The sequence below is a fragment of the Rhinatrema bivittatum genome, chromosome 1, assembly GCF_901001135.1.
Source record: "Rhinatrema bivittatum chromosome 1, aRhiBiv1.1, whole genome shotgun sequence".
NCBI lineage: Eukaryota > Metazoa > Chordata > Amphibia > Gymnophiona > Rhinatrematidae > Rhinatrema > Rhinatrema bivittatum.
In genome coordinates this window covers 304750821-304777512 of record NC_042615.1, presented here as the reverse complement: position 1 = coordinate 304777512, position 26692 = coordinate 304750821, and the positions used below count along the sequence as shown (strand labels likewise).

The following is a 26692-nucleotide window of genomic DNA, read 5'->3' as shown; positions in this document are numbered from 1 at the left end:
TTCGGTGCTGCCGATGGAATCGGTGCCTGGCGCGGAATCGATGGAGCCGAAGGATAAATCGGTGGAGATATACCAGAAGGTACCGATGGAACTACCCCGGAAGGGGGAATTCGAAACGGTGTTTCTCCTGCCGATGAGAAACCAGTCGGAGATGGTGGTGTTGTCGATGGCACTGGAATCACCGATGGAAGGGCCGTCACGAGTGCCTCCATGCGGCTCAGTAGCGGTGCTAGCGCTTGTATCAACGGCTCTGTGGTCGGTTCCCTCCTCGGTGGCGAAGCCGGTGCCGGTGTCGGTGCCGGGGGCGGCACTGGAACCGGTGCCGGAGACGGTGCCGATGGAGGTTGTAATTTCTTCATCGCTTTCTCGATGGCCTCCTGGACCAGCCGGTCCAGTTCTGCCCGGAGACCAGGGGTAACCATACCCGGCTCGACGGGAGAGGGTGGCTGAGGCAGGGCCGGAGGGACCACCGTAACCGGTGGGATCACGGCCCCCACACCCCGAGAGGGTGAGGGTTTCCTCGATGCTGGCGAACGAGACGTGGAGGGCATCCGGTCTGTTCGCGGCTTCTTTGTCGGTGGCTCGGCTTGAGCAGAGGTCGATGGCTGTGGATCCTCGACAGGCCGAGACTTATGCCGTCGATGGCGGTGCTTTTCTTTCCGATCCCCTCGCCCATCCGGGGAAGGGACGGGAGTCGACGGCCGAGAAGCGATCGATGGCGGACGGTCGCCGGGGGTTGACGATGATGGTACAACTTCGACGGTGCCGGTTCCGATGACGTCGATTGCTATCGATGGCGTTGGGGTTGGTGCATGGAAGAGGAGCCCCATCTTCTCCATCCTGGCTTTGCGACCCTTGGGTGTCATTAAGGCACATTTGGTGCAAGTCAGGACATCATGCCCACTACCCAAACACATTACACAAACCCTGTGGGGGTCTGTGATGGACATAGTCCGGGTACAATCCGGACAACGACGGAACCCCGTTGCCATGGCTGGAAGCCAAAATAATCCTAACATAAAATAAGTAAGTGGATAGGGAGAGGAATTATACTGTAAATTTAGCCAGTTTGCATATAAGCCTGCTCAAACAACCACGTCTTCAAAGCTTTTTTTGAACGTGCTTACATTTGTGTCCAGTCTGATATCAAGTGGGAGAGCGTTCCAGTGAGCTGGTTCTGCCAAGGGAAGAGCTCTTTCTCTAACCGAAGTCAGGTGAGCTAATTTAGGTGAAGGGATAGATAGTAAGTCCTTTCCTGAGGGACCTTAGATTCGTTGTGGAGTGTGTATATTGCAGAGATGCGTTAAGCCATTCTGAATTATTGCCATAGATGGATTTTTGAATTAATGTCAAGCTTTTATATAAAATGCGAGAATTGCACAGGTAACCAATGAAGTTCTATCAATATGGCGTAACATGGTCATACTTTTCTTTATTGGTCAACAGCCGTGCCGCTGCAATTTGTAACAACCCATCGAGGGATCCCTATCCCAATCCGGAAACCCGGGCAACTCTACTGATTAGTTCACATGAAAAACAGACACCACCTTAGGAAGAAACAAAGGCACCATTCGCAAGGACACCTTATCAGACTATATCCGAAGGAACGGATCACGGCACGAAAGCACCTGAAATTCCGAAAATCCTTCTAGCCGAACAGATAATACCCTCTCACACGCAATCGCCTCCTCTCAAAAGCCAGGCTGCGAGACAGAAGCGATCCTCCCGATCGGAAAATATAGGACCCTGACGAAGGAGATCCGGTAGGTGGTCAGGCGTAGCGGACCGTCCACAACCACAACGCACCAGATCCATGAACCACGGGCGGCAAGGCCACCCTGGAGCCACCATTATCACTGACCCCCGCATGGCCCTCTACTTGCCTGAGCACCTTCGCTATCAGCGGGCCATGGAGGAAAGACATACAGGAGGACCAGTTACAACTTCTACTTTGAAGTGTTTCACTATAATTCAGTGGAATTCAACTTCCCTTCTGTTCAAGGTAAACAATTCTCTCCCCTTGCAGTGCCAGACGGCCCTTAGCAATATCCTCCTGAAGATGCCACATTTATATCATAATCCCCACCCAGATACTTTTTGCAGATCTTGTGATGGACATTTGTCCACAGTCCAGCAATTCTTGAAGCTGCTGGTCATCCTATGACATTACCAAAAAATTACCAAGGTGAAATCAAGAAAAAATGACTTTGGAGCTACACGGCTAAGAGAGAAAAGGGGTGAACATGAGGCTCAAGCAGAGATGTTCAAAACACACCTAAAATTTGCAAGTCAACATAAACCTACCTAGACTTTAGGAGAAAGTAAGGTTCCACACAAAGGAATGAAAAAAAGTGGTAAAAAATGCAACCTAGCATTTTTTCAAAGAGAAGACTGCAACAGGATTGGGGCAAAAAGACATGCTAAACATTCACTGCAGAAAATGAAGACCTGAGATTTGCAATGTACTCGTGGATATGAAAAGTAACTGTACTTGCTCAGCAGAGCATGAGGATGACAGCCCACATGCATGACTGTTGCTTGCCTTCAGAGAATTTGTGAACCTGTGCTGAACATAGGTATCCCAATACCAAGATGCTTAAGGAAATTGGAGGGAGCTGGAATTTAAAAAGATATCAAATGTCATTTTGTAGCAAATGCGCTAAGGTACACTTTGCTAGCCTTTTCTGCTTCCAGTAATATAAAGTGCAAAAACCACTATCCACACTTTTCATAAAGGAGGAACACAGTCTTTCCTGTTTTGATATGGTGTCTTACAATATACTGCTTTAGATTACATTTTTCTGTTTCTTCCCTAAGTCACACAAATCTAAATGTCGTTTGCCCCACTATGCTCATTCATTCAGCATCTTGCGTATTCCATTATATTCCCTACATGTCACCATCCCATTCGTTCATAACATTCAAACACGCTGGAGTAACCAGGGAGATTAACATGGTAATAAGCATTGGTAACAAGATGATTCTTGCTGCTGATGCTAAGTGCCTTGTTTACTTAATTGCATAGCCAAGATGGCAACAATTTACTCACTTGCTTAGTACTCTCTTCAAAATTCTCCTTGACTTGGTCCCTCTCAGCTTGGAGTTTCTCATGTCATCTGCTGCAGCTCATCTTTCTCCTGGGTTACCATGCTTAGTTTTTCTTGAAGCTCATGAAGTTTCTGAACAACCTCAAGCTTTCTTCCCTCTGCCATCTCCATTGAGGATCTGCTGACTTTTAGATGTTCTTGAAGCTGTTCCACTTCTGTGACCAAATTCTTCTTTGCCAGATCCAGTTCCTTATTTTCAGTAAGAAGCTGCTCTTGTTTTGCAGTCTTCTGATTCAGTTCTTCCATTAAAGAGGTTCAGCTACACATAAAAATGTTCTCATTAGGATACACATGCTAAAAGGCAATCCAATCCTAAACAAAAGTACATATTTAAAGCCTACCTGTATTGCCTATCTAGTATGTTTTAAGTACTACCAAACAATTAGATATAAAACTAACCAAATAGTAGTCCAGTAATAAACTGCTTTACAAATTACACCCTCAGATTAATACAGCATCTTAACTGTGTATAGCAAAATTGCTTACCTTGTAATAGGTGTTATCCCAGGACAGCAGGATGTAGTCCTCACATATGGGTGATATCAGTAATGGAGCCCTATGTACGTACATAGGGCTCCATTACTGATGTCACCCATATGTGAGGACTACATCCTGCTTGTCCTGGGATAAATTTGTTTTATGCTTCCTAGCTCACTGGATGAAGGTCACTTCATACACATTTGACTAATATACAGAAACCTGCTTAATGAAATGAAGGATATTTATTTCAGGTGCTAATATTTGACAATTATCTTGATGCATTGAAATACAAAGTACAAGATAATTCTTTTAGGAACAAACACTGGGCATTGCGACCTAACTTTAAAGGACCATGTTAAAGCTTTAGTCCATAAATCCTACTGGAAATTAACACTTTGTAGATTAAAACCTTATTTGGACACATCTGAATTTAGGACAATTGTTCAAACTCTTATTTTACCTGATCTGGATTATTGTAACTCACTGTTTTGGGCTTACCAGCTTACACCATTAGGGCAATTCAGATGGTTCAGAATTCTGCCGCGAGGAATTTATTGGTACATAACATAATGAACATATTACAGCAGTTTTAAATGATTTACACTGGTTACCAGTCAAATATAGAATTCGGTATAAAATATTAGTCATGATCCGCTTAGCATTAAGTGAAAGTTCCCATTTCTTGTATAAATTCTTACAAATTTACCATTCAGTAAGATCATTAAGTTCTAAAAGACCTACAAGGCTGATGCAGTATGGTGCGCTCGGCCGAGTGCACAGTTAACCCCCGTTTGGCCGCGCGTTTTCAACGTGCTATTTTTACCCCTTAAACTGTAAGGGGTAATAGCGCATGGAAAATGTGCGGCCAACCCCTTCTGAAACTAATAGCACCCGCAACATGCAAATGCATGTTGATGAGCCTATTAGTTAGCTACAGAGAAAGTAAAATGTGCAGCCAAGCCGCACATTTTACTCTCTGAAATTAACGCCTACACAAAGGCAGGAGTTAATTTTGGCCAGCACCGGGAAAGTATACAGAAAAGCAGAAAAAACTGCTTTTCTGTACACCCTCTGACTTAATATCATAGCGATATTAAGTCAGAGGCCCCAAAAATAAAACAAAATCTTAAAAAAAAAAAAAAAACCCAACAAAATCTGCCCTCAGTCTGCGGGTTGGAAAATGGATGCTCAATTTTGCCAGTAAAATTAAGCGTCTGCTGTCAAACTCGCTGACAGCTGCTGCTTCTGCCAATAAGGAGCGCTAGTGCCCCTAGCGCCTCCTTATTAGCGTGGGTCCTCATTTGCATAGTGAATTGCGCGCCCAGGACGTCCAAGCGGCTTGGACATCCGAGGTCGGGTGCTCAAGGCAGCGGTGCCTAAAGCAATGAGAGGTAAGGGTATGTATAGATGGATGACCAAGTGGCCACTTTGCATACATCCTGAATACATCCTGAATTGAAGCTAAGCGAATAAACACTATTGAAGTTTGCTGCTGCTTCTACCTCATAAGTTCTCACTTTCTGTGGAAGTTGAATTCCAGCTTTAGTGAAGTAGAAATACAGTGACAGTCAATTTAAGAACATAAGAAATTGCCATACTTAGTCAAACCAAGGGTCCATCATGCCCAGCATCCTGTTTCCAGCAGTGGCCAAACAAGGCTAAAAGAACCTGGCAAGTACCAAAACACTAAGATCATCCCATGCTACTGATGCCAGTAATAGCAGTGGCTATTCCCTAAGTCAACTTGATTAATAGCAGTTATTGGTCTTCTCCAAGAACTTATCCTAACCTTTTTTAAACCCAGCTACAGTAACTGCACTAACCACATCCTCTGGCAACATATTCTAGAGCTTAATTGTGCATTGAGTGAAAAATATTTCTCTGATTTGTTTTAAATGTGCTACCTGCTAACTTTGATAATGTTTGATTGGAAGGACTTGTCTAGTTACATCATATGAGAGAGAAAATAGAGGAGAATTCCTGAAGGATTTTGTTCCAAGTAGAACAGGGCTCTTCTGCAGTCTAGAATATGGAGAGACTGCTCTTCATATTCTAGACCACAGTGGAATGAGGTTTTGGGAAACAAGTTGGAAGTACAATGGGTTGATTTCTATGGAATTGAGGGACTTAGGCAACTTCCTTAGAAATGCTCTCAATAAGGGAGCCAAGATGGCAGCATGACCTGGGCATGCTGAGGCTGTTCTCTTTATTCTTTTTTTTTCTTGGAATAATGCCACCCAAGAAAAAGAGGAAGGTGCATGTCTTTTCCTCCAAGGCAGAATGTCAACAGTTCATTACACCGTTCATGTCCAGGATTCCTGCAGTTTCCAGGGCATTTGATAACCCTGTTGCGATGTTGGGAGAGGGAGCACCTGAATCTCCAAGCAAAGGAATATCACTCGGTACCCTTGATCTCCAATCCCTATCATTTGAGTGGCTTGTTCATTTGAGCAGGCTGTGCATGGCAGCGCAGGAGGTAATCATAGGCCATTTCATGCTGGAGGGAGCCCACATCATGTCAGCATTTGGTGGTGATCCTGTTGGCCGGGGAGAGTTGGAGTACAATCTAAAGGGAGTATCTCAGGTATCTATACCTTGAACCATTTAAGGTCTGTACTGTTTCTACTGCCCCTATATCAGCTGTGTTGCAGGGAGGAATAACCGTCTTACTTCACTCCCGTCATCGGGTTTCCAAACGCTTGGTGGTATGTGGGATTTAAGGTCTATTCGGGGGAATCTTGTAGCTGACTGCTCCTCTAAAATTGCTTATTTCAAAAGCTTGATACAAATTCTCAAAATCAAGGGGAGCAATTAAAAAAACATGGCAATAAAATGGTCAAGCTGGAGAGTGAGGTGTACAGTTTGATTTTAATCCAAAAACTGAAAGATGAATATACTATAGCAGCAAGGAAGCTGAGCAGCTGAAAAGTCCTAGATATGAAAGGAACAGTAAAATAAATATTTTCCATTTGAAATTATAAGAATGTCTGGTAGAAGGCTTCTTTAGGGGAATACAGAATAATCAGAAAAAAGAAGCACATTTTCATTCCAGCTGTCATCTCAAAAAAGTAACAGTTCAAATTTAAGACATCGAACAATACAAAAAAGCAAGTTTGCTTATCGTAAATTCTGTTCGCCATAAACAGCAGGATAAATCAGCCATGACATGTAGGTGATGTCATCAGGTGACACCAAACAGTCCTTACTTTCAGCAGGTAGAGCGCTTTTGCTCTACTGAGCATATGTGGGAATTTTCACGCTGGCGTTGCTTTATGAGCTACATCAGTTGGTTTTAAAACCAATTCTAACCAGGTAGTTGAGTAAAGTGGATAATTCATCCTGTGATCTATGGAGAACACTGTTTACAGTAAGCAAACTGATTTCTCCATTGACAAGCAGGGCTGAATTGGCTATGACATGTGGAGAGTCCCAAGCTGAGGGCTGCTGCAGAGCTTTTACTGAACAAGCCCCCCACCCCGATCCTTTTAGCAGGCCCATCACTTCTGCACATATCTAGGGTTACAAGTGTGGCTGGGCCTTGCGTGTGCCGCACACATTTTAGAACAGGCCTCGCCATGCACAGAAGTGCCGGGCCTGCTAAAAGGGGTAGGCCAGCTGGCTGGTGCACAGAGTTTATTTTTGCTCCGGAGGAGCAGTAAGTATTAAAAAACAAAAAAACTGGGGATAGATAGGTTTAGTATAGGGGTCGGGGAGGAGAGGAAGGATAGGGTTAAGGAACCGGGAAAAAGGTTGACCGCGCATCCATGTGTGCGTGCAGGTCTTAAATTTGACCCCATAACGAGCTTTGACTGTGCTAATTTGTAGTCCCGCTAGCAAGTAGCAATGCATAATGCAGTTTTCCAGCTAATTGGACAGCATACATTTAGCCATTGCTATGCCCAGTCCTTTCATATCATATCTGATAATTATCTTATTTATTTCTGCTATACTAGTTCAGACCCTTCGGTTTGTCCCACTTCTAGCTGATGGAGGAAGAGGTCAAGATTATTATTTTTAAATGACATCACAGTTACTGCAGATGGTATGTTTGGAACCAGTTAAGACAGTATTTCTCTGTCAAAGCTTATAATTAAAACTATTGAGTAGAACATTAACTTTTTTTTTTAATCATAAAATATCATGAGAAGCTGTCAAACTTTCCTTTGAAACAGAATTAAAAAAAAAAATTGACTGGTATAGCAGTAACAAAGGAAACGTTATCAGGTATATTTAATGTTCTCATTTTTTTTGCTACACCAGTCCAGAACACTTGGAAGTTCCAAAGCCCAACTACTCTGGGTGGGAAGATGTTAATCCTGTTTTCAAGATGCTCATTCTGTAAGCAGCATCTATCTTTGCTAAAACATTCATTCAATCTGTAATGTTTTGAAAATGGGCAGGATTAAATGCTGGACTTACAGCATTTAATTCTGCCCAAGATAATGATGAAAGCGTTATTGGAATAACAAACGGGCCGATACAGTAAAGCGCGGCCGTGGTTATCCGGTTTCTAACCCGCTTTGGACGCACGTTTTGGACGCGTAAGGCGTACCCGCGATTCAGTATCGGCTTTTACGCGTCCTTACCGCTTGCCGAAAAGGACGCGAATCCCTTTCCGCCCGCCGCATGTATATGACATGTTAATGATCGGATTAGCTATTCCCTCCGATACAATAAAGTGTGCCCAATTTATCGCCCTGTTAACCAGCTCATTTACCGTGTCTTTAACCTGAATATTTACCGCCTACCCTGTCCTTGGCGTTAGTGTGGTGTTCAGTCAGCTTCGTACTGGACAGCGGCCATGGGCAACATATATATACTGGCTCTGGAGATATTTTTCATTCGGTTAGAAGCAGAATGAGAAATGCTCGATTGAGAAATGCTCGAAATGCTCGGCAAGGTTGCGGCTTGGACAACAGCCGGGCGCTCAAGTCAGCGGTGCCTACAGGCAGGAAGGTCCATGAACGGATGCCATGACCTTGGATGTCCAAGGTCGCGGCGTCCGTTCATGGACTTTCCCGCCTGTATCCGGGCATCCATGATCGGAGGCACCGCTGCCTTGAGCACCCGGCCGGACATCCAAGGTTGCGGCATGGAGGTCCGGCCGGGTGCTCAAGGCAGCGGGGTCTGTAGAAAAGAACCATCCACTTACCTGGTGGAATGACATTTCAAATGACATTTGTAATGACATTTCAAAGGACAGGTACCAGTGCACCCTGGATACTGTATAGGCGCTGCATACCGCTCTATACAGTAAAATGGATTGTGAGCGCCTACCGCTTCATTGACGCGCTTTGGACGCCGCTTGGATTTGTGTCTAATTTGAATACTGAATCGAGCGGTATGAGAACCAAAATATGCGCGTGGCAAACGAGCGGGCACCCAGCACTGCCGCACTGTTTCTTAAGCGTCCTTACTGTATCGGCCCCGAAAGTAAATTGAACATCCTTCTCTCTCCTCCTGGTAGATACTGGGCAAATAGCATTAAGCTGTAATTTGTCCAGTGTTTGTACCACAACTTTCTTTCACCCTGTTGTAGTGTAGGGTGAAACTTTGAAAGTCTGATGTACTGGCCTTGATAGTTCCAAAGAATAGCTTTTTAAAATTATGTGGAAGACACACTGGTCTCTATGGACAAGCCTTCCCATAACACTCGTCCTTGCCTCATCCTCCACGGACCTTCTCTTCCTAAGCTCAGATGCCTAAGCACTTTTTCTTCTGCTGCCTAAGCTATTTAATATATGTATATTAGTTTCATTAAATCTATGGTAACCCTCCCCCCCCACCTTCCAACCCCCCTTCCAATCCCTCATTCCTACCCCCTCCCTCGGAATACCTTGTTACCCCAAAAAGCCAACTCTTATCAGTTCTTACCAGTTTTGACACGTTACTCCCCATTCTTAAGCTGTATCCAAGTTTTTCTCTCCCCCTTTTCTATGTAAGACAACTTTGTCACTGTTTTATGGTTGCAATGTATACCGGAGTGATAATTAACTCTGTTATTTGAACTTCGGTATAGAAAAGTTATAAATAAATAAATAAATAGTTACTTGGATCCACTCTAATTCTGAAGGTAATTGCTTATTGGCTGAATCAAAGAGTGGATCCAAAAGCCCTCATTGTTGACTGGTAAAATAAGGTAGTTTCTCTTCTTGCATCTTGCTTGGACTTTCTGGTTTCATGAAAGGACTGCATTCTGTCCTTTGTTCTGAGTGGTTGTATAGCATTTTGCCTATCAGGGCAAAAAGGTCTTGGCTCTGGCTTCAAGATTTGAAGGGTTTAAAAGGGGCCTTGATTCTACCATCTGGTAAACGCTGAGTTCTTGTCTCTCCAAAACTTTATCCAATCAGCTGTGCTTCAATAACTAGCAGAATATCATATAATCATGTTATAATGCTAGAGTTATTCTCTTGAGGTTGGCTCCAAGCCTCTTTCCCTCTGTTTTATCTCTCTACTTTGATGATCTTTCTCTTCATTTCCAATTCCAAGTTACTCACCCTTGTTATAATGTAACTTTTTTACCTTCTGCTCCCTATCTGTCTCCTCTTTTGAGGTTTGACTAGTTATTGTTAATGTACTATCGTTCTATGTAAACCGAGTTGATTTGATCTGTATCAAGAAAATCGGTATATAAAAACCCTAAATAAATAAAAATAAATAAACTTCTAATTTCTCTAGTTCTTCACCAAAAAGCATTTGGTCTTTAAAAGGAAACTTACAGAGGCAAACGTTTGACCATGAATCTGCCACCCACTGTCTAAGACACAGATGTTTTCTAGCGCCTATTGTCAAAGCTAAACACCGTGAGTCAAGCCTTATCAGATCATATAGGCCACCTGCTATATAGACTGAAGCCGACTAGTCTTGTAGTCTCTTCTCCTCCTGGAAGCTACTGAATTAATTGTAATGGAGCTCTTGAAACATAGCTTAAACAAATTGCCCCATAAATAATGAAGCTTTTGGAAGAAAAGTTTCAATAAAACCTTTTTCTCGTCTTGAAGGACTTTTAAAACTGCCCCACCTTCTACAGGAATAGTAGTTTTTCTGGAGATGGCGGAGACCAACGTGCCTAATTTTGGAATTTAAAATGAGCATTCTTGTGCCTCAGTCAGTAGGTATCACAAAATAATGCTTTATACACTTCAAACTGAATATGGAGACAACCATTCAGCCAATATCAAGTTCTTAATTTTAGAACGGAGAGGGAAGGTAGCTGCGGTTTTTGTACACCTTTTATTAATGGGTCCCAACCCAGAATTTCTTCGGAGTGCATAATTTACCTGCGATAATCAATGCAGTAATTTCATCCTTTTGGAGCCACTGGGAGTGTGTAAGACCCTCGCGCCCAGCCCGAGATCTGGTTTGGTCATCAGCAAGAGGAGAAGGGGAAGGAGAGTCCAGGGTGAGAGTTTCCGTTTTGACCGGGGAGGTGGGGGGGGGGGGGGGGAGGGGATGAAGTTCAGGGATACAGATGCCAACTTTTGGAACGAAACCTGGAAAAGTTGCAGCAATGGGACATTTATCCTGCTGAACATACAGACAAGATATCCAGCTGATGTTTGCCAGATAACTTGCCCACTAAAATGCCTACTGAATATTGACCTCACAGACTTTTAAAAGCATAGTAAGTGTGCCTTGCAGAAAATTATTCCGGTCCAGTAAAAAGGGACTGGTCTACCAGATGCTGCTCCTTTATTTGAGCAACAGTTTCTCTGAGCTGTTCTCCAAAGAATCGATAGCCCAGGCAGGGGATTGTCTGCTAACTTTGCCAGTTCAAAGATGACTCCTGGTAATTTAAAGCTACACTGTGAGCTCCGCTGGAATCTATTGGTGCAAGCCGTGGGATTAAATGCCTCACAGACGGATCGGATAATATAGCGTACTCATTCCTCCGCATCTAAGAGGCCGATGCAATATAGTGCGCTCAGCCTTGCAAACAGCTTGACATGTAGTTGGACGCATGTTTTGGACGTACTAGAATAACTCCCGATGCAGTAATGGGATTAGCGCATCCAAAAAGGCATGTAGCTAATAGCACTCATCACAAGTAAATGCCATGTATATGAGGCTATTAGCACAATTTAAAAAAAAATTAAAAAAAAATTGCCATGCGCCCCGGAGCAAGCGTAAAGTCTTGTGTTAAGGGCACAAAATAAAAAAAAAATACTGCTTTTCAGTGGTTCCTCCTACTTGTTGCAATACTAAGTAGGAGGAAATGCAGAAAGTAGCACCATGCAAATCCTCTAGTGGAGACAAGTGTTCTGGAGGGTCTGGAAAGCAGTTGGAAGGGTTCACTGTCAACCCCTCTCTCAGAGCCTAGAGTTGCAGGAACACTGATCAAGGATCCAATGATGAAGGAGACTGAGGAGAGGTCCTTGGTAGTCTGAGGGTGTACTCCTGGTCGACATCTGACTGGCTAGACTCCACTGCAAGTGAATGCCATGGATTAAAATCACTTCACAGGGATTATGATTGAGTATCCACATGAACAGATGATACTGGAACAATCTTGTGGGAGTAGTAAACCTGATATCCTGAAAAAGAGAGGTTGGAAGGCATCCTCCTCAATCTTAGCCACTACAGAGGTAAAGAAATCTTTCACCTTTGCGTTAAACCATGCTGAGCGTTGATTCGGTATGCAATATTCATAGTTTTAAAGTTCTGCTTTGAAACTATTTGATCCGAATATAATTTCAAAGAAACCTGCTGTGTTATTCCTTTTTGACTTCGCTAACGTGATAACTTTGTGATGTTTTAAGCCAATTCAAGTGGCTTATAAGCCCCTGAGGCAGCTCTTTGAGTGAAACTCGCCAGAGTCGGGCAAGCTTCAATAAAATCCTGTTTTACAACCGATCCATCCACTTGTTTTCATTGCTGATAGGCACCATGGATCTATACAAAGGCATTATGATATTCTCAGGTTTGCTCTCTATTCTTTTCCATTTAATTAACATTCTATTTGCCTTTTTGACAGCCACCATACACTGAGCCAAACACTTCAAGTTACTGTCCACAAGTACTCAGATTCTTTTCACTACTAATATAGGACCTAACATCGTATACATTCAGTTGAGATTATTTTTAAACTTTGCATTTGTGGAACATTAAATTGCATTTGCCTTGGAGAACCAGGATGGTGCACTAGCTCCTCAATCCTTTTTCTTTGCTTTTTCCAGCTGTAAACGGATGGCCAGAAAAAGGATAGTCTCAGAAGCCCCCCCCCAGACGGCCCACCTATCAGTCTGATGGATGCTCACGTGCATTGTGGAACTGTTCAGCACCGTGGCAGCAGTCACTGGAAGTGGGTCATGAAGATGGAACACCTGACCCCCTCCATGACTCTATTACATCTTTATCACTTGCTGAAAGAATGGCCCCTGTGAATCCTGTCTAGGACCACCACACAATTTCTGTCCTCATCGTATGTTGATGACGTGGAGATTGCGAGCCATTCCGAGACTTCTGTGTTTGCAGACACTGCTTTGAAGTCCGATGTTCTCCTCGGGGTTCCAGGGGAGATCCCTGCTGAGGATTTTACAGCACTATGAAGAGGATTCCTCATAGGGTGAAGCTGTATCAGATGGAACTTCCCAAAACTAAAAGGTCTTTGTTATGGTAAGACCCATTGTTTTTTCTTTAAAAACAATTTCAGAAGCGAATGTTTACTTTAAATTTTAATATTATGCTCCAGCTGAACCCAGTGGTTAGAAAGTTAGTGAAACAGATACAAGTCAGATCTTTACAAGAGGAAAGTGTTAAAACTGCTCGGACTTATGAGACTGTGAAACAAAATCTTGGGAATTTAAATGAGCAACAAGTTTTAATGAGAGAAAATCATTTCTTATAAATAAGCTTGAAAATTTGGAGAAGCAAATTTGTGGAAGGCATCTACGGTTAATAAATTTTCCTAAAGTTCCTGTTGTATCAGCAAATGACATGTGGACCAGATATGCTTTGGAGATCTTAAAGTTACCAGAACAAACATTACCACCATTTGCTAAAATGTATTACCTACCACCTTAAGAGAAAACCTACAGAGGGTCAGAATATTTAAATTCTTTCACCTCTAGATGTTTCTGAGATCTTAGAATCATCTGATATTGAGTTGGCTCAACCAGCAACTTTAATTATATCTTTTCTACTTGAACTGGACAGAGATTGGATCCTTAGGATATTCTTTAGACATCATACGGAACATATTCTTCATTTGAAGTTTCAAGTGTTCCCAGATCTGGTGAAACAAACCCAATAAAAAAAAGACTAAGCAGTTTCTCATAATGAGACCGAGTGTTGCAGATGGGTGCTTTATTCTTCTTAAAGTACTCACGTAAATGTCTTATTAAATATCGTGATATCTAATATCTTTTTTCCATTCTTCTCAACTCTCTAAATTTATTTCTGATAGGACCTCCTCCTTAAGTGATATACCTACTTCTGATGCTGTATAACCTCATATTGGCTGGAATTTTTCTTCATTATGTATTAGGTTCCATTTTTGCTAGTATTTCTTGCTCAATTTCCTTTCAAATTGTGTATTGGTCTCTCCAGATGTGAGGACTTGGAATATTTGACATTAATATTTTTTGTTTCTGAAACTCCATGTATTTTTTTCCTATATGGTATTGTATTTTACCTTTTTCAAGAACTTCTTGAATGTATATATAAAAATGCATAAATTAAAAAAAATTTGCATTTCTCATTTAGTTGCCCAGTCTCCTAGCTTTACAAGGTCTTGATGTAATTCCTCAATCTGCTGCTGTTTTCATGAAGTAAAACAATTTTGATTCATTTGCAAATCTGATCACGTTGCTCATTGTTCCTTTCTCCAGATCATTTAGAAATATGCTAAATCATACAGTACACTCCATTAATAACCTCTCTCCATCTGGAAAATTGACCATTTAGTCCTACCCTCTATTTCCTGGTTGTTGGTTTTTTTTTATCCAGTTATCCACCCGTAATAGGACACTGCCTTTGATCCCATGACCTCCCAATCTTCCAAGGAGTGTCTAATGGGTCCTTGATTCCATGGAATTGAGAAGGCACCTTCCAAACTATCTTGTTAGTCTCCTGTAGCAGTATATGGGAACTTTGTTTATGGCAAAGAGGTTAATCTGTGGAATTCAACAAAGGAGAAAGAGCTCCTGTGCTATTTGATTGTCCAATAATCCCTCATGTGGTTGAAGCTGAAGACCTAGCTTACACCTGCTGATTTTTGGTTTCCAGAGACAAACACTTATCAAGTACATTCTTTGGCAAACTGCCCATTTCCTCTAACTTGCATGCCTCCTTTTAAAGGTATCTTTACGGCATTGCTGCTGGAGTGCTAATGGTATTGGCAATCCTTGACAAAAATCAGAAAGCCTGAGGGGGATGAGGCTGCACGTGTTGGAGGGGTAGAGAGAATAGGAAATGTTTCTTAATAGTCTAATAATACAATCCTTGAAACAGAATACTCAAGTATTCTCACTGCTCTGGTAGTATACATTTTAATTTTCATATTTGAAGAACAGGGGTGGGTCCTAAGGTGGTAGAATGCATTACAATTGATTGATTGATAGATAGATGACAGCATGTAATGCTAAATGGAACCCACTAGAAAACATGGAGGTAAGTAAAGTGCCTCAAAACTCTGTTCTGGATTGATCTTTTTCAATACTTTTGAGTGATATAACAGAGGGGTTAGAAGGTAAAGGTTTGTTTTTTGTGGATGATACTAAGATGTAGAACAGAATGGACACACCTGAAGGAGTTTCAGAGCATGAACAGTGATATAAAAGTGGTGAAAGGGTTGACCCACTAGGATTCAATGCCAGATGTGCAGAGTCATGCATTTGAGGTGCAGTATTCCAAAACAGCTGTCTGTCATCAGGAGCAAAACATTGATGTGTGTGGACCAAAATAGAGATCTTGGGGTGATAATTTCTGATGATCTAAAGGTAGCAAAGCAATGTGACAAAGCAGTGGCTAAGGCTATAGGGAAGGTAGACTATAGCCTTAGCCATAACCAGCAGGAAAATAAAAAAAGAGAGGCAATAATCCTCTGTACAGGTATTTGATGAGACCTCAGTTTGAGTACTATGCTCAGTTCTGAAGACCATATCTCAAAAAGAATAGAGAAAGGCTGGAACAAGTCCAGAGAAAAGCAACCAAATTTGTGTGGAGTCTGCTTCGGAGGACTTATGAGACTGGAGGATCTAAATATGTATACCCTAGAGGAGAGAGACAGGGGAGATATGATACAGAGTTTTAAATACCTGAAAGATATAAATGATACATAAGAAGCAAACCTTTTCCCATGGAAAGTGGGCTGTAAAACTAGAGGTTCAAGGGGGTTAGGACTCAGGATCATCATCAGGAAATATTTTTTCACTGAAAGGGTAGTAGATACATGGATTGCCCTACTCTGCCTCCCTCCTCCCCCGCTTAAAGAGGTGGTGAAAAAGGGACATGGCAAAAACAGAGGATCCCTAGTAGCTAAAGGATGGAAGTGGTGTAACCTAGATTAGCTTTAGGTGTAACATTTCTGCCAAGGGTAACCTACATGGTACAACAGTTATTACCCTAAACACCTTAATGGCAGACAGGATGGGCCATTTGGGTCTTTGCCATTATTTCATTTTACTATGGTTAAACTTTCCAACTGAATGCATGTCAAATCACAAAGTTAAAGGGCACCACAAAATAGTTTTACATTATTACAGTATGTAAGTTATATCAAAACTGTGTAGCTACCCACTAAATATATTTTTGCTTTAAGGACTGATTCTGTCTGGTAATGCTTTCTCTTACCTGTGTTTAGTGAAAATTAGAAGTGCAAGTTTTAAAAAATGTAATATTTAAACAGAAATAAACTAATCACTTACTTGCTCAATGTTTTCCATAATATCCTGCTTGAGTTGGTCCCTCTCAGCTTGGAGTTTCTCATGTATCTGCTGCAGCTCATCTTTCTCCTGGGTTACCATGTTTAGTTTCTCTTCAAGCTCATGAAGTTTCTGAGCCACCTCAAGTTTTTCTTCCTCTGCCATCTCCAGTGAGGATCTGCTGATTTTTTGTTCTTCTTGAAGTTGTTCCACTTCTGTGGTTAATTCCCTCTGTGCAGGATCCAATTCCTCATTTTCACTAAGGAGCTGCTCCTGTTTTTCAGTCTTCTGATTCAGTTCTTCCATTAAAGAGGACAGCTACACATAGAAAAATGTTCTCATTAGGATACACAGCTTTAAAAGATAATTTTTTCCTAAACAAAAGTACACATTCAAAACCTTCCTGTATTTGACGACTATGTAACCTGTTTTAAAGTATTACCAATATGCAAATTAGATGCAAAAGCTGACAAAATATGGTGGTGGTGGGGTCTTACTTAGTAGGCCGGTTAATGGACAAGTTATCCAGCTAAAGTTAGCTGGATAACTTGTTCCATACATTCAAAAGGATAAACATCCTGCTGAACATACTTGCCTAAAGTTATCTGGCTACACGTAACAAACTTAACCCGCCATGTTTGAATATAGCTGGTTAGGTTTATATGTTACCTGGCCTTGTGAGGTAATTTTATTTATTTTTTTTTTAAAAGCCAAGTTTCCCTGCCGGCCACCCTCAATACTCATTACTCTCAAACCCCCAGAAACCCTGCCAGGAGTAAGGTAACCTTTTACTTTGTCCCAGTGATTCCAGCACTGATGTTCTATGCGCCTGTCAGATGTTCCCCATAATCCAAAATAAAAATGTCTGATTTTGATTTCTTATTCGTTTTAAACAAATAGACATACCTATTTATTACTATTCTTAAAGATATTAGCATTTTGATAGAAGCTAACTATGAACTTCTGACATTTTTTCCTCACTTAGAAATAACCAACCATTATGATCAGTAACATTCCAATATCAAATCAAAGATGGTTTCTAAGACTTATGATGCAGTTTTAATTCTGCATTAGTTTTTTTTCCAGATGGACAACTCGACCAATGGGGGGACTATGATGATCATAGTCCCCCTTTTTCTTCCCAGAGTTTCACATAGTCATCACAACCAGTGGAACTAGAGCAGTGGTTCTCAATCTTTTTCCTGTCATGACGCACCTGACAGATGATGCTCACGTGCATGACACATTGCACACTACATTTAACCGCCTTACTAAAAAAAGAAATCCTAGATATTTTATTGTTGAAAATGATGCAAGAGAAATACAACATATTCTTTAATTTAAATAATTGCTTATAAAATATCATTATAAAATATTTTTTTCACAAAAATGTTAATCTTTGCTTACTGCATCAGTGAGAAATCTGGGATCGATATACATATACAGCATACAGTTTTTCGATACAGACAAACTGTCATGCATTTCCACTGTCAACCTCAGAAAGTTGTGACCTCTTCTGAAGTTTATACAAAGAAGAGAGGACATTTCTCCTTTCAACTCACCATACAAAAAAATATATTCAAATTCTGATACCCCCTCAGTAATAGTACGTCAAAATTCCTTTCCTGCCAGACACTTTGTGAAATAACATGAAAACCTGCTAAAAAGACATTTAGAAATTATATAATACCCAGGACTTGAAAGGCAACAACCTTACCTATGACAACTCGATGGACAACTCGACCAATGGGAGGGGGGGGGGGGGGGGGGACGGGACTATGATGATCATAGACCCCTTTTCTTCCCTGAGTTTCACATAGTCATCACGACCAGTGGAACTAGAGCAGTGGTTCTCAATCTTTTTCCTGTCATGACATACAGATGATGCTCACGTGCATGACACATTGCACACTACATTTAACCGCCTTACTAAAAAAAGAAATCCTAGATATTTTATTGTTGAAAATGATGCAAGAGAAAGACAACATATTCTTTAATTTAAATATCTGCTTATAAAATATCATTATAAAATATTTTTTCACAAAAATGTTAATCTTTCCTTACTGCATCAGTGAGAAATCTGGGATCGATATGCATATACAGCAAACAGTTTTTCGATACAGACAAACTGTATCAATTTGGATTCTGGCGTGGTCTTAGTACTGAGTTACTCTTAATTTCTTTGGTTGACTCTATTAAACGGAGTCTTGATAGTGGCCAACAGTTTCTGTTGGTTTCACTTGATATAACCTCTGCTTTTGATTCTGTTGACCAGCAAATTCTGTTATATTGTCTTCAGGAATGTGGTGTCTCGGGAACCGTGCTTAAAGTGGTTTGAGAGTTATTTGACAGAGCGTTCTCAAATCATTTACTTTAATAACTCCTGTTCTTCATCTCAACAATGTTGTTTAATATCTACCCTGCCCCCATTGCCAAATTGTTGGTTATCATTACAGATGGTTTTAAGATCTATGCCGACGATATTCAGTTTTATATAAAAGTTCAAAAATTATGGCAAGAAACAGTCTATTCCTTATCATTTTGTATAGATTCCATCAGACGATGGTTGAGACACAACAAACTCTTGTTAAATACAAGTAAGACTTCGGTATTATTAATTCATCGACCTCATTCTATACCTTTACAGGATACAATTTCTATAGACAATTTCTCATTCACTCTTTCTAAACCCATCAAGAGTTTGAGCATTGTGTTTGATTCCACTGTCTCCTTTAAACCTCAAATTAGGTCACTCATTAAAACAGGTTTTTTTTTAAACTTCGGTTACTGGCAGGTTTACGACATCTTTTGTATGATAAAGATTTCTTGACAGTGGTCCAACAATTATATTTCCTCATACTGACTATTGCAATGGTCTTTACATCGGTTTACCAAAATGTTTAATTCATTCGATACAACTTTTGCTTAATTCAGCGGCAAGGTTAGTTTCCCATTCTAAGCGATTTGATAGGATTTCTCCTGTTCTCTGCAGACTTAACTGGTTGCCGGTTAATGAGCGTATAGTTTTTAAGATCAGTATGATAGTTTATAAGCTGATTGCATCTGATTCTGCTTTTTGGCTTAATGCACTTTTAGGGTTTTACAAACCGGTAAGGTGTTTGAGATCTTCACAATTGAATCTGTTAGAGATTCCGTCTGTTCGTCATGCACAATTGTTTAGCACAAGGGAGACTTCTTTCTCCATAGCAGCACATACATATTGGAATCTTATTCCTTTCGAACTTAGGTCTCTGGAAGATGTTAAAAAGTTTAAAATGTCAATTAAAGAGTTTCTACTTCGCCGTGCATATAACAGCTAATACTGTGATGTTAATGAGTTTTCAGGCAGTTTGGGAGATTGTGGGAAACGATGAGTAATCATGTTATATTCTCTTTTGTAGTGAATTTGTTCAGATTGAGGCTTACATTATTGTTGAAGGATTGAATTTTCTTTTGCTATATTCTGTATTTGTTTAATATATATTTTCCTTTTTAGTTTCTGTGAAACTAATATATGTATACTGTATGTTGTCAGTTACATTTTTATTATGTATGTTCAATATGTATATCGCCTAGGCCTTTTAGTGTTAGGCGATTAATACATTTTATTAAATGAAAGGAAAAGGAAAACTGTCATGCATTTCACTGTCAACCTCAGGAAGTTGTGACCTCTTCTGAAGTTTATACAAAGAAGAGAGGACATTTCCCCTTTCAACTCACCATACAAAAAATATATTCAAATTCTGATACCCCCTCAATAAAAGTACATCAAAATTCCTTTCCTGCCACTTTGTAAAATAACATGAAAACCTGCTAAAAAGACATTTAGAAATTATATAATACCCAGGACTTGAAAGGCAACAACCTTACCTATGAAAAAGCAAGACTGCAAATACAGAACACAGTACACTTACTATTGGCGAAACAAAGAAAGCCAGACTGCTCTAGATTCTTACACAGAATCTACATCCTAGTCAGCAGAATCCCTCACCTCTGTCAAACATGCAGAATGCAGATTAGCCCTTATCTAATACAGAACAAAAGACCATAAATTATAAACAAAGATACAGAGAAAAACAGGGAAAAGCAGGAACAGGGAGTGATGAGGAATTTTAAATACCAGGCTGCACTCTTAGCAAGAAGCAAAAATTAGAAATGTCCAGCCACCAGGACAGTGTGTCCTGGAGCAGGAGAAATTACTACTTACCTGATAATTTTGTTTCCTTAGTGTAGACAAATGGACTCAGGACCAGTGGGTTATGCTCCCCTGCCAGCAGATGGAGACTGAACAAGCTGATGTCACAGTTTATATAACCCTGCAGTGACCCCAGCCTGCCAGTATTCTCTTCAAAATCAACTAGGGACAGACTAGCAAAAAACTTGATTAAAAACAGTCAACCATTACTGAACTCAAACAAGAAACACTGAACTCAAACAAAGATCGTATGTACCCCAATCTAGGGACTAGATGAACACTTACCAGGAAACTCTTAGAACACGTAGCCCCTCAGTAGGACCATTGACACAATTATTCGGCAGCCGAGGGTGGGGAGCAGAGTCCATCTCTACACTACGGAAAACAAAATTATCAGGTAAGTAGTAATTTTTCCTCTCTTACCGTGTAGACAGATGGACTCAGGGCCAGTGGGATGTAACAGATTTACTCCTGTACAGGGTGGGAGGGCTGTTCGCGGTCCAGTCAACACCACACGTGCAAAGGCTGCATCCTCCTGGGCCTGAACATCCAGACAATAAAACCTGGAAAAAGTGTGTAAGGAGGACCACAACGCAGCTCAGCAAGTGTCGACAGAAGTCAACCATTTAGTCTCTGCCCATGACACTGCCTGAGCCCTAGTGGAATAAGTCTTCACCTGAGTAGGCAACGGCTTTTCAGCATCCATATATACGGCCGTGACTACCTCCTTAATCCAGTGGGCTATTGTAGTGCGTGAAGCTGGTTTGCCCTGCTTCCTTCCACCATGAAGGGCAAACAGGCAATTGGAAAGGTTCAGAAACCTCCAAATACTGCACATGTCTCTTGACATCCTAGGTACACAATAGGCAATACTCCTCCGCATCTCTGACCTTATCCAAGGACGGCAAGGAAATGGACAGATTCAAATGAAATTCTGAGACCACCTTAGGCAAGAAGGATGAAACATTAGTCGTAACACCCCTAGAACATGAAAAGATGATACTACCTTCGACAAGAAAGAGGAGACCGTTTGCAACAGTAGTCAGTCATTATAGAAACGCAAAAAACGAATCTCTGCAAGACAGCACCTGTAATTTCTAAGTCAGTCTGGTTGAACATATGGCTCCCTTTGAAACACTGGCTGCACAGCTAGGTCCTTCAAAGACGCTCTACTTAAAGGCTCAAAAGGAGTGCTACAGATCCCTTGCACACCTAAATTGAGGGTCCAAACGGGGCATAACTTCCGAACCGAAGGGCTGAAAAGCTCAACCCTCTTCAGGAATCGAACCACATAAAGATGGGAGACTAAAAGCCTCCCCGCAACTTGCCCCTAAGTGAACCCAAGGTGGGCACCTGAATGCAGAGCGAACTATAGGCATGACCCTTAGACAAACGCTGTTGCAAAAAGGCTAAGATATGAGGACTATTCACAGCCAGGGGATCCAATCACCATTGTAGGTATGACTCAAAAATGTCTCCACATCCTGACATACACCAAGGATATAGAGGACTTATAGAACATAAGAGCTTGGAAATAACTGACTCCAAATAGCCTTTCAGGTGCAACCGCTGCCTCTCAAAAGCCAAGCTGCTAGACAGAAGGGATCTTCTCGATCTGAAAATATGGGACCCTGCTGAAGCAAGCCTGGTGGGTGGGCTAACCTGAGGGGTCCCTCTACTGCGAAATGTACCAGATCAACGATCCATGGTCGCCGCGGCAACTCTGACACCACTAGAACCACCATCCTTAGATGCGACTATGCGCCGCAGAACTCAACAGACGAGCGGCCAGGGAGGGAATACGTACAGTAGTATCCCAGTCGGCCAAGGGTACACCCAAGTATCCAGTCCCATCGCACCTACCTCTCTCCTCTGCAACTGAAAAACCTTGCAAACTTTACGTTGGCACGCATTGCCATGAGATCCAGTTGGGGAACGCCCCACAGGGCACAAATGCGAACCCAAGCTTCCTGGGATAGCTCCCATTCGCTCATATCTAGTTGCTGAGGAAGTCTGCCTGCACGTTGTCCGTACCCGCGATGTGAGAAACCACTAATCCCTCGAGATGGATTTCCGCCCAAATAACTGTCGAGCTTCCAGAGCCACACCATGACTTCACCCCCTCCTTGCCAATCGAAGAATGCCACAGTCATTGCATTGTCCGAGAACACACGAACCATCTTGTCCCTTTGATCCAGGGAGGGAAGGCTTCCAGGACCCGATGGATTGCCCTTGTTTCTAGGTGATTGATGCACCAGGATGTCTCCACTGTGGACCAAAGCCCTTGGGCGATACTCCTCCATCAACGGATTCTACCCGGACCAGAGTGCCTTCTGTAACAGTCTCCTGGGTGTGAAGTCCCAAGGAACCAAATCCCATGTGGAAGCCCTGGACCCTAGGACCCACAAATAGTCCCAAACCATTGGTACCGACAGACGAAGTAGATGGCGGAGTCGCGGCTCCCATTACCTATCCAGGTGAGGGTTGACTCGGTGACCCGGTCTCAGAAAGGGTTGATGGCTTTTCTGGATGGGGTTTCTTCTATGGCGGCTTGGACGATGATTTGCCTTTGTCGATGACCCGAGGCTTTCGGTGCCGATGCTTCTCTCTACGATCCCCTCAATCCTGAGGGGGAACAGAGGTAGTCGATGGTCAGGAAGTCGTCAACGCTGGACGGTCACCGGCCGGTGCCCGATACTGGCGCAATGTGGATGGTGCCGGGTCGGACGACGTTGATGCCATGGACGGCATCGGAGTTTGAGACCGAAAGAGAAGTTCCATGTTCTCCATTCTGGCTTTGCGACCTTTTGGTGTCATTAAGGCACATTTGGTGCAACACAGGACATTATGCTCACACCCTAGGCACATTACACAGACTTTATGGGGGTCTGTGATGGTCATGGTGCAAGCACAGTCACAGGGCATCGACGGAACCTTGACGCCATGGCCTTTGAAAAAATTGAGCCGTGGTGCGGTCAACAGCCAATAGGCCGTGAGAGCCAAATGAGAGGAATCGACCAAAATCGGGTAAAAAACCTACCGGAGTACTGCAGAAGTAAAAATTCAAAAGGGGGACCCCTATGGGGTATTAAAGTATGAAGTAATTCTGTGAGGAAAATTCCTGCCAAGAATCTCTAAGAGCTCCTTAACCTGCGTGGCTACTGCTGCGTGGAAAAAAGAAGACTGAAGGGGGACCCCTGCTGGTTGCAGGGTTAGTGCCATCCTGGGCATGTCCAGTACGTGCCAGTAAAAGTTCTAGAAACTTTGACAAAAGTGTTCCGTGATTGGGCTCCATCCTGTGATGTCACCCATATGTGAGAACTACCATTCTGCTTGTCCTGTGAGAATATCAATGCCACTGCTCAACAGGTGGTAGAAAGGAAAATTGGTTCTTATCTGCTAATTTTCGTTCCTGTAATACCACAGATCAGTCCAGACAAGCGGATTTTATTCATCCCTAGCAGCAGATGGAGGAAGAGAACAAAACTTTGGGCACTGCTACATATACGAGAGTGCCACCTGCAGTCCCTCAGTATTAATTGATACCCAATCCAAGATACGTAAAATAAAGAGCGAACGAGGTTCCCAACATGTATACCCCTGACCAACTAGATAACGATGCAGAAAACATTAAGCCAAGAAATCAAAACCAAAAATGGCAAATCTGATTTGCAAATAACTACAGCAGTAGACCAAGCAGTCTTTCTGCAGAGATCCTCAGGGCGGGCCTTTGGACTGATCTGTGGTATTACAAGAACGAAAATTAGCAGGTAAGAACCAATTTTCCTTTCCTGAACATATCCAGATCAGTTCAGAAAAGCGGAATGTAGCAAAGCCCTCTTATACTGGGCAGGAACCCAAAAAACCCCCTGAAAAAACACTCTCCCCAAAAGGGGCCGATCCGGAGCCCGCACATCCAAACGATAATGCTTGGTAAAAGTGTGCAATGAGGACCATACCACAAATCTATAGATCTCCTGTGGAGACACCAGCAGATACTCAGCCCAAGACGTCGCCTGAGCTCGAGTTGAATGTGCCCTAAGCCCCAATGGAACCACTCTTCCTTTGTATACATAAGCTGCAGAGATCGTCTCTTTCAACCAACGAAACAAAGACGTCTTAGACGCCTTTTCGCCCTTCTTCGCTCCCCTGAACAGGACGAAGAAATGATCCAAACGACAGAAAGCGTTAGTGACTTTCAAGTAACGCAATACCACTTGTCTCACATCCAAAAGATTTTTATTTATTTATTTAACCTTTTTATATATCGAGACTTTCGTTAATTACTTCAAGCCGGTTTACATGATTCTTATAAAACATAGATAAATAAAACATTCTTTAAACAATTAAAATTGGTACCAAAATCGACACCTATAATATGTTGCCTAAACTAAATATACTAATGAACAGAGTAACAATCAATTACAGGTTACAATAATATTCATCTCAATAAAACAGTTTACCTATATCATATTTCAAACATTGTCAAACTAATTCCATGGTTAAAATATACTTAAAATATAAAACAAATTAAAATAATCATAAAATAATCCTAACATAAAATAAGTAAGTGGATAGGGAGAGGAATTATACTGTAAATTTAGCCAGTTTGCATATAAGCCTGCTCAAACAACCACGTCTTCAAAGCTTTTTTGAACGTGCTTACATTTGTGTCCAGTCTGATATCAAGTGGGAGAGCGTTCCAGTGAGCTGGTTCTGCCAAGGAAAGAGCTCTTTCTCTAACCGAAGTCAGGTGAGCTAATTTAGGTGAAGGGATAGATAGTAAGTCCTTTCCTGAGGACCTTAGATTTCGTTGTGGAGTGTGTATATGCAGAGATGCGTTAAGCCATTCTGAATTATTGCCATAGATGGATTTTTGAATTAATGTCAAGCTTTATATAAAATGCGAGATTGCACAGGTAACCAATGAAGTTCTATCAATAATGGCGTAACATGGTCATACTTTCTTTTATTGGTCAACAGCCGTGCCGCTGCAATTTGTAACAACCCATCGAGGGATCCCTATCCCAATCCGGAAACCCGGGCAACTCTACTGATTAGTTCACATGAAAAACAGACACCACCTTAGGAAGAAACAAAGGCACCATTCGCAAGGACACCTTATCAGACTATATCCGAAGGAACGGATCACGGCACGAAAGCACCTGAAATTCCGAAATCCTTCTAGCCGAACAGATAATACCCTCTCACACGCAATCGCCTCCTCTCAAAAGCCAGGCTGCGAGACAGAAGCGATCCTCCCGATCGGAAAATATAGGACCCTGACGAAGGAGATCCGGTAGGTGGTCAGGCGTAGCGGACCGTCCACAACCACACGCACCAGATCCATGAACCACGGGCGGCAAGGCCACCCTGGAGCCACCATTATCACTGACCCCGCATGGCCCTCTACTTGCCTGAGCACCTTCGCTATCAGCGGCCATGGAGGAAAGACATACAGGAGGACCAGTTACAACTTCTACTTTGAAGTGTTTCACTATAATTCAGTGGAATTCAACTTCCCTTCTGTTCAAGGTAAACAATTCTCTCCCCTTGCAGTGCCAGACGGCCCTTAGCAATATCCTCCTGAAGATGCCACATTTTATATCATAATCCCCACCCAGATACTTTTTGCAGATCTTGTGATGGACATTTTGTCCACAGTCCAAGCAATTCTTGAAGCTGCTGGTCATCCTATGACATTACCAAAAAATTACCAAGGTGAAATCAAGAAAAAATGACTTTGGAGCTACACGGCTAAGAGAGAAAAAGGGGTGAACATGAGGCTCAAGCAGAGATGTTCAAAACACACCTAAAATTTGCAAGTCAACATAAACCTACCTAGACTTTAGGAGAAAGTAAGGTTCCACACAAAGGAATGAAAAAAAGTGGTAAAAAATGCAACCTAGCATTTTTTCAAAGAGAAGACTGCAACAGGATTGGGGCAAAAAGACATGCTAAACATTCACTGCAGAAAATGAAGACCTGAGATTTGCAATGTACTCGTGGATATGAAAAGTAACTGTACTTGCTCAGCAGAGCATGAG

At 42.0% G+C, this 26692-nt stretch overlaps 1 protein-coding gene across 1 annotated transcript in view; it reads right to left on the bottom strand.

Moving 5' to 3' along the window:
• The window catches only part of CENPE (centromere protein E), a 691519-nt gene that overhangs the window by 310106 nt on the left and 354721 nt on the right, over nt 1–26692 (bottom strand). Inside the window, 1 exon segment of the mRNA XM_029608709.1 lies at nt 16454–16768. Within this exon segment, the coding sequence (XP_029464569.1) occupies nt 16454–16768 (315 nt within the window).